This window comes from Diaphorina citri, unplaced genomic scaffold (genome assembly GCF_000475195.1).
Source record: "Diaphorina citri unplaced genomic scaffold, Diaci psyllid genome assembly version 1.1 scaffold3767, whole genome shotgun sequence".
In the NCBI taxonomy this organism is placed as follows: Eukaryota; Metazoa; Arthropoda; class Insecta; order Hemiptera; family Psyllidae; genus Diaphorina; species Diaphorina citri.
The window spans coordinates 1-9,136 of NW_007381167.1; the positions used below are offsets into that span (position 1 = coordinate 1).

At 46.0% G+C, this 9,136-nt stretch overlaps 2 protein-coding genes across 2 annotated transcripts in view; both read right to left on the reverse strand.

Annotated features, from left to right (window-relative positions):
- Positions 1-17: 17 nt before the first annotated feature.
- Positions 18-9,136, reverse strand: part of LOC113472059 — a gene marked incomplete at its 3' end in the record, with an annotated part of 10,026 nt that continues 907 nt past the window's right edge. Inside the window, exons 2-3 of the mRNA XM_026831617.1 lie at positions 8,322-9,133; positions 18-166 (exon numbers count right to left, since the gene is read on the reverse strand). Coding sequence (XP_026687418.1) covers positions 18-166; positions 8,322-9,133 — 961 coding nt within the window. The remainder of the gene's footprint in view (positions 167-8,321; positions 9,134-9,136) is intronic.
- Positions 2,648-5,534, reverse strand: LOC103520547. The gene is made up of 2 exons (XM_008485646.2): positions 4,135-5,534; positions 2,648-3,937 (listed from the first exon to the last, which is right to left on the reverse strand). Exons 1-2 carry the CDS (start codon positions 5,491-5,493, stop codon positions 2,927-2,929), a joined length of 2,370 nt encoding a protein of 789 aa, XP_008483868.1. The 5' UTR covers positions 5,494-5,534; the 3' UTR covers positions 2,648-2,926.

Consider the following 9,136-nt stretch of genomic DNA (forward strand, 5'->3'; position numbering starts at 1 on the left):
CCAGTGTTGTCTCCCACAAGTGTGTCTTGCCTTGCTCCAAGCCGTACGCTAACTTCGCGTGATCTCGTGCGTTGATTATGTTCGTGCTCGCGGTTCCCGCGTTCAGTACGTAGTAGTCGTCGAGTTGATTCGTGAGATCAAGTAGGACGGTGGCCAAGGTAAACACCTTCACGTTGTCATCTCGTGAGGACAATTGAGTAGCTGCTTTAATCGAGTAGCGACCAGTGGCGGCATTACCAGTACATATAATAGTAGATCTGTCATATGACAGGTTTCAGCAGCTGTAAAAAGATTATTGAAATATGGAAATTGTTTGCAAAGGAGGCACTTGGTAATGTTGTGATATCCACAAAAGTTGTGAAAAAACTCTGTTTTACCACAAATAATTTGAGAAAAAAAATGAATTGATCCAATCGAATTGCTTCATCCAAGAGTTTATTTATTTATTTTAGATATAATAGGCCTTTTGGCAAGGTCTATATGAATTGATCCAATCGAATTGCTTCATCCAAGAGTTTATTTATTTATTTTAGATATAATAGGCCTTTTGGCAAGGTCTATTTACAGAGTTTTTATAATATAAGACATAAGTATACTTAAGATTTAAATATTTACCTAATACTAAATAAAAGAGTTAAACTTAATTAATTTAAACTCAAATTGTGGGAATCATTATGACCCGTGTGCAAGCAGCCTAACTATTCTAAGAGCCCGTTCCCACTTGTCGTGAGTTTCATCCGATTTTTTCTCCCCGAATGTCCTGCAGGTAATGTAATTTAAGTGAGAGTGCTCGCACTAAACACGACACGACTTTTTTTTCCAAACGACACAAAATGTCCTTGTAGGCAATGTAATTTAAATGAGAGTGTTCGCACTAAACACGACACGATTTTTTTCCCAACGACACAAAATGTCCTTGTAGGCAATGTAATTTAAATGAGAGTGTTCCCCCTAAACACGACACGATTTTTTTTTCCAAACGACACAAAATGTCCTTGTAGGCAATGCAATTTAAGTGAGAGTGTTCGCACTAAACACGACACGATTTTTTTTCCAAACGACACAAAATGTCCTTGTAGGCAATGTAATTTAAATGAGAGTGTTCCCACTACACACGACACGATTTTTCCGAACGACAAGTGGGACCGGACAAAATTATACCTACAACAATACTTTTTACCTCTTTTATATATCTCCATTGAACTTCTGTGTTACCTATTTTTATTTGTTAAATATAATTTTAGTTTTATGTTAATCCTGGAGCCTTTCGCACAATGGAAACGCAGTCGTTCGACTTTAGCGCGGGTTAGCGCACCACCGCGCTGCTTCGGTCTTGTTTCACATTAGAAGTGTAATAGCGCGTAAAACCAAACCTATGAAAATGATAGAATAGAATATACCTTGTTTATCCTGCTCGAATGAGACTAAAATAAAGTCCCTTTACTTCCGCAGTCTAAACAAGGTCTCGTGTATTTTATAGGTTTATGAAGAGGTTTGACATAGGGAACTGTAACTGCTATGGTCTTGTCGTCCCGAAATCAAAGAGAAAAGGCATACAGGATTGGAGAAAGCCAGCCGTTCCGAGAACGAACATTATCCGTTCGGGATAAAATCCGCCCCCGGCGGGAATCGAACCCGCGACCTAGCGCTTAAAAGACAGACGCGCTACTAACCAAGCTAACCAGGCTGGTGATTTCATAGGTTTGGTTTCGCAGGCGACTACGGGCTACTCAAAACTATACTTCCAAGACGGGCCCAGTGAACTGACGGGCCTTAAATAAAATCCAATCCTATGAAAATGATACCTGCAGACCTCTCTCACTAGAGTCGCCCTAGTCGTACCACTACGTTTCCATTGTGCGAGAGTCCTTCTACGGTCACTTTTCGTTCAGCCAGCCGGTGTAGAACTTTGAATACACCAGTTTTCGATGGGAAAAGTCAGGCGATTTCCCTAATGGTCACCCATTCGGATACTAACCATGCCCAACGTTGCTTTTGTAAAGATATTTTTTAACTACTTTTTTTTTATAGAGTCCAAAATTAAACCATTTATGCATAAAAAGAAAAAAAACATCACCAGAAAACAACATCGACACATTAAGGAACCCCTGCCCCATCTTCCAAGTTTAAGCTTCTGGTCTTGTAACGGCTCCCTCACAGCCTCAGGGACACTGCCCGTATTATTGCTACATATTGGTGTGTTTTCCTTTCGGAAACGGAAAAGATTTCCCCTTTTCAAGATGGCGGATTGGGAACAGGTGCATTCAAAGTACTATCACTACTGGATAAGGTTGTATTAATTTATAAGTAAACTCAAATGCAATAATGTTATATCTCCCATGAATTATAATTATTTATTTCTAATAATTAATTTACAATTATTTATAGCTTAAAAATCTTGTTTCCTACATCCATCCCACTTATTATTTATTTATTGTTGACATTAAATTGTAAAGAAATAATTATTATTAAAAAAAAAAAATGCATGTTTGTATTTTTTTATTTGTTATTCATGTGTATGAATAATAGTAAATTTAATTTAATTTTCCAGCCTCATTCTTCAAAAATAGGAACAGATTCGAAAAAATAGAAGTGAATTAATTGATTAATATTATGCACTCTCTTAAAACAGTCAGTTTTAATACAGTTTTCATAGCCCCATTCAATTACAAACGACAAAGTTAAATAAAAAAATAGAAGTAAGTTCAGTCAATATTGCGAACTGCACCAAAACTAATAGAAGTAAATTCATTGATTAATATTGTCAACTCCATTAAAACACTCAGTTTACACCGCCCCTCTTAAGAAGCCCCGGGGAAGCACCTCCCGTCGCACATACCCAGTTTCTCACAGCCCACCAGCCTGGCACACGAGCACCCACGCGCTCTCGGCCGTTCCCTCGGGCGTCTGGCTAGAACGCCCCCTCTCACGAAGCCCCAGCGAAACACCTTCCATCGCCCATACCCATACCCAGTTTCTCGCACCCCACCAGCCTCACACACGAGCACCCACGCGCTCTCGGCCGCTCCCTCGGGCGTCTGGCTAGAACGTCCAATAGGCGTTCGTTCTGCTCCGTCACCCACTCGACATTGGCCAATAGGATTGCGCGATTAATCATCGCGGCAACGCATTGGCGCATGCGCTCTACATCGTCTTCCGTGACGCTACGCAGGCTCACAGAGCCACGGCAGAGTCGCTCAATAAGGTCGCTGCCTTCGGGGGGTATCTCAACATTCCAATCAGCGTTCCCGAACTTAGAGTCCTCCAGTTCGCTTTCATCTTCGAGAGCTTCTAGGAAAAGGGCGCCGATTTGGTTCCCCCCTTTGGTCACTCGATGGAAGAGACGGTACGCCACGCTTTGAGTGAGAAGAGGGCAGGCGGTGGAAGGTTTACGGTGGAAGGGGTACCCCCAGTGTGAACCGTACGTGGAAGGAAGCTGTTCGGGTTTCATACAGCCAACAGGGAAACCCAAGATGTTTCGGTTTCCCTCTTCCTTGAAGTTTCTGTGAAGATTGTTCCCTGAGAGGTCTATTCCTCGGAGAAGAGATGTCATTCCTGAGGCGTTGGTCGAAAGAACGGTTGACAGGAGTTTAAAGTAGTACGGACAGAGCGTGTCCAGCTCTTGTATGATGGTTTTTCCGCTCTCGATTCCATTGTTCAAGAACGCGGATACAACAGATTCAACCCGGGCGCGCGACAAGATTTCAAACCCGGATAAGTCCGAAGAGAGTACGAGAAAGGACGAATCCAGCTGAGCGTTCTCACAATCGAGACGTGCTTCTGAACGGACGCTGTTGCCGCTATTCATCGACAGGTGACCGGCAGACGAAACCTCGTCAAGGACATCCCAACTGGTCGTGCAAGTTCGGGCATTTCCGGAGCAGTCCACTTTGATCTTCTTCTCTCCATTGTGGACGGTGAGCAGGGTTGTTTCCGCCTTCGTGGGAACTGAGCGTTCTCACAATCGAGATGTGCTTCTGAACGGACGCTGTTGCCGCTGTTCATCGACAGGTGACCGGCAGACGAAACCTCGTCAAGGACATCCCAACTGGTCGGGCAAGTTCGGGCATTTCCGGAGCAGTCCACTTTGATCTTCTTCTCTCCATTGTGGACGGTGAGCAGGGTTGTTTCCGCCTTCGTGGGAGAGAGACGGAACTCGCATCTGTCTGTGACGTCACCGCTGTGGCCCGTCAACTCCCAGGAAACATATTCTGACCCCGCTGTGAGGGAAGAGGCCGCGTCCGCTTGAATCCGACAGGTTCCATCCGTGTGGAACTTCAAGACGAACTCCGGCGCGACAACTGCTACGGTTTCCTCACGATAGTTGTAAACGACAGTGAAATAGTCGTCGTGGGAGATCAAAACGGAAATGCTGACGAGGACGTAATCCTCTGATGTGTCCTCAACGGTTACAGTCGTCGTGAAGCGTGTCCCGTCCGCATAGGTGACATACAGCGTTGCGTCTTCACAGAAACACATACGAAGTCCATCTTCTCGCGTCAGCAGCATCGAGTTGTCCTGTAGGTTTCTCCGTTGAGTCACTTTCATGCTGGACTCTTCCAGGAGCGTTCGGCCGTTTTGAGTCTGATAGAGATTCCCTTCCGCGGACCTTGTCTTCCACGTCACGGTTCCGTCTTCTCTAGAGACGCTGGTTGACGGACCGACATTGGACGGACTGGTCAGGACAGCCTCTCCCGTCGGGGTCATCACGAGGATGTCCCCTTCGTTTTGGCCACGGACGAGCACGCACGCGTTTAGCAAGTACTTCCGGATGCGGCGCGGGAGAACCTCACGCGTCGTGAAGTACTGCGTGATGCAAAACGGAAACGCGTTTTCGTTGGTCACGTCAACCGTGAGACCGCTCGGATGTGACACAATCGGGAAGTAGTCGGGCGTCACTATCATGAACTTGTGAAGCAACTCAATGCCCTGCTCGTACACATTGCTGCTCACCCCGAGGAAAGACGAGAGCGACGTGTGAAGCAATGTGGTGTAGCTGTTCTCACGGATCTCAAACCCTTCGTCCGACTCCGCCCAGAGGTCACGGCCCGTGGGGAAATTGTTTCTCTTGAACCGGATCCTTACGTCTGAGTTCAAACAGATATGGAAGTCGACTGAGATGATACCGGCCCGCACTGTGTCCAGGCTCGTATGAGTGTACACAGTGTGTGGGCTCCGCTCCGCCAAACCCGCTCGCGGCTGAATGCGACACGCTACGGTGGTGTGGTCGACGTTCTTGTAAGTCCATCCGTTCTTCGCGATTCGAAGCGACACGGTTTCGTCGAATCGATAAACCGTTGACGAGCCTTGGTTCTCAATGAGCTGAGGAATCCCGTACTTGTAGTTCACATGCTTGAAAGGAGGAATCGATTCCTCGCTGGATAAAGTAACTTCATCTTCGCCACTACTTCCAGTGGCCTCTGCCAGACCTTCGCTGTAATTCTCGACAAACTTGGAGAGCTCGTATTTGATGGAATCAGACAGGACGAACATTTCCTTCAAGGACGGCACGTGTTGACACACATCTGACGAGTGTTGAGAACGTTCAGGATAAAATCCGTCCAGGCGGGAATGGAACCCGCGGCCTAGCTCTTTCAAGGTAGACGCACTACCAACTAAGCTAACTAGGGATCGACTATGTTTGGACACACCTTTATAGGTAGAAAACTAGGAAAGAATCAAAATAATCTCATAGAACATACCAAGGACAAACGGACAGTTCAAAGCAACAAAACTCAGATAGAAACAAAGACGAATAAGATGAGCAAAAACAAAAAACTAATAAATGGGACTCTGATATTAAAAGGAAAAAAACACAGTAGTCAGGAAATAATCAAAGAGAATCAAATGAAAGGAAGCATCAAGACCAATCAGACAAAACGAACTAAGTACACAGGTCGCAATAGCCGCAATCAGCACGCAAGCATGTCATGTCGATTATGTCGTCTGATTGCGCACTACGAGCAGTTACGTCGGTCGCAAGGGCTCATGTCAGTCAGGTACGCAATTCGGAGTGCCCTTAACAGGCCTGCATTAAGAGAAAAGGTTCAGAAGCCACGACAATACTTTTTTCTTTGTAGGAGAATTTATAGATTAGGTTAGCTAGATAGGTCTCTTTAGAAACTGCATATGTAACACAGATGATAGGTTTAGGGCAGCAAAGGGTAAGCCCGTCCATTGTTAAAGATCACTGCCTTCCTCGTTAATACTGAGAACCTCCGTGTCTTTCTTAAACGCATCAGTATCTTTTCGTCGATCCAAACCGGAGGCGAGATTCGCATCGAGGAATTTTTTGAGATCAGGAATCAAATCTTGACCAAGCTCAGTGTCACAAAAAGGTACTAGTTCAGAAGCCACGACAATACTTTTTTCTTTGTAGGAGAATTTATAGAATAGGTTAGCTAGATAGGTCTCTTTAGAAACTGCATATGTAACACAGATGATAGGTTTAGGGCAGCAAAGGGTAAGCCCGTCCATTGTTATCATAAATAAAATAATAAATGAAAAATTGCTAAAAAAAAAAGGAGCTGTCACAAATGAGCAGTGACCAGTGTTACTATAGGGTAGGTTAAACACAAAAAGGAGCTTTCCTTTTCATTGTCGTGGCTTCTGAATAAGTACCGTGTATCCCTTTCAGGCATACGGCTCTCTGTCGAAATACCTATAAACGAACCAGCCAAATAGATGCGATTCCTAGACTGAAAACCAGGACACCCTTCACGCTGCGATCCGAGAGCAAGCCGAGCTCACACGATCCGTGCCACGCGTGGCGGCACGGCATGCCCGAGTCCGTTCACATTGACGAAGGCTACCGACGGCACCAATCGGAAACAGCCGAGAGCGAACGAGTACAACTTCGGGTCTTATCAGAAACGCTTCACATTGACGAGTGCGACGCGCGCTACGGACGGAACCACTCGGAAATAGCCGAGAGCGAACGAGCGCAACTTCGGGTCTCGTCGGAAATGCTTCACATTGACGAGTGCGACGCGCGCTACCGACGGAACCACTCGGAAACAACCGAGAGCGAACGAGCGCAAGTTCGGGTCTCATCGGAAATGCTGACGCAACGGCGTTTCCTGAGTCGCGTTTTCCCTGCGCGCCAGTTGTGCGCAGACTTGTGCACGCAGTGGGGTTTACTGAAGCGGTGGTGGCGGAAAGGACGTGTAGTGTCAAAAATAAATTGATGTACAAGTATTTAAAAAAAAAAAAATTGTGTAGTCACAGTCACACATTTTGTGTAGACACACCAGTCAAGTGAAGACCATGTCCAGAAATATGTAAAAAAATTGTGTAGTCACAGTCACACATTTTGTGTAGACACACCAGTCAAGTGAAGACCATGTCCAGAAATATGTTTGATTATAGTACTTGACACATACCTCCAACTCAACAAAATTGAAGAAAAAGTCATCAGAATTTCAAAGGAAGAATACTGTTTATTCTTCTTTTTCTTCTTCTTCTTCTTCTTCTTCTTCTTCTTCTTCTTCTTCTTCTTTTATTTTATTTTATTAGCTTAGGAGATGTATTATGTTTATTATTAATTGTAAAAAATAAAATGTTACCATGTTTCAATTCAATTCAATTCAATTCAAATCTAATCTAAATCATGATTTACTTGTGGTGAAGCTGAGAGCTTCTTCACAATTTTTGTGGATATCACTGCATTACTAAGAGCCTCCTGTACTATTTCTGACATAACTATATTTTTTTTCTTTTTACTCTGGTAATGCCGCCACTGGTTGCTACTCGATTAAAGTAGCTACTCATTTGTCCTCACGAGGCTGAGTGCACCCCGAACTCCAAACACGTAGCCGAAAAAAACCTCGGCCCCGCCGGGAATCGAACCCGCGGACAAATAGATGCTATTCCTAATTATAGTTTTCAGTGTCACAGGTTGGCTCAGTTTCCAGCCAAGGTAGACTCAGGTAATAGTCCAAATAAAAGCGTTTGTCGAGGAAGGATTGTGCGGGCGTCGATTTGCCGTGAGTAGTGGGTGACCAAGCGTTCACGAGTTTCTGAGTTGTGGGTGAGCAACTGTTCAACCTGTGACTGATGTGTAGTTTGATCCACTCTATAAATTCAGACGGGAATGCGTCAATAGGTTGTGCGAAATGTGTTTGCGTAAGACCGACCATATAGGTCCGGAATAACTCCAGTGTTATCTCCCACAAGTGTGTCTTGCCTTGCTCCAAGCCGTACGCTAACTTCGCGTGATCTCGTGCGTTGATTACGTTCGTGCTCGTGGTTCCCGCGTTCAGTACGTAGTAGTCGTCGAGTTGATTCGTGAGATCAAGTAGGACGGTGGCCAAGGTAAACACCTTCACGTTGTCATCAGCAAGTTCCTCGGATTGAACGGCCGCCGTGGATTGTACGGAGGCCGTCGAAGGCAATGCTACCTGCGGCGCGGGTTTAGGAATACCAGAGTCCGTGGTCAGGACTGGTACTTGTTCCAAAACGCTGTGAAGAACACACGCCACGGTCGCGCCTGTTGTCAGGAGACACACCTTGTATTCTGTGAGAGCGTCAAGTCCCACGCGCCGCACCGTGCGCATGTTCTGCACGCCCGCCTGACTTACATGGCACTCGTGCGCGCGCACAATGTTCCGAATCTTCGCCTGCACGCTTCGGATGTCTTCGTGTAAACTCGTGCGGTACGACTCGACCAGGGAACGCAGACTGGCACCACTGTGTAAATCCACGTACGGTATGGCAACGTCGACAAAGATTGTCTCGCGAAACGTGAGCGGACTGTCCGTCCGCAGCGCGTCGATCGTTTTCCAAAACACTCGGATGTCCTCGTCCAGTGCCTTCGTGGGTTCTCGGCAAATTCCGGCCGGCTTCGGGATACTTCGCTTGAGTTTATTCCGGAACGGATACTCTTTCACGTAGTTTTCGTAAAACGTATCGTACGCCGGTTGCTGACACAGTTCCGGGTCATGGATAAGTCTCACTATAGCGCGTATGGGTACGCCCGACTCGATAAGAACCTTAGGCAGGTACGGATTATACATCGTGGTGATTAGTACAAACAGTTCACCGCCAGGGTCGCGTCGCGCGGTGACCTTGATTTTGCCCCGCTTCACCAGACTGGACAGGGTTGTGGTGGATCCCTCGCGCCCCAGGCGAGTCTCTA

Coding starts and splice junctions, on each gene's coding strand:
- LOC103520547 (XM_008485646.2), bottom strand. CDS start 5,493: ATGTTCGTCCTGTCTGATTCCATCAAATACGAGCTCTCCAAGTTTGTC. Junction 3,938..4,134: donor TCCGTCTCTCTCCCACGAAG/GCGGAAACAACC, acceptor GTTCCCACGAAG/GCGGAAACAACCCTGCTCAC.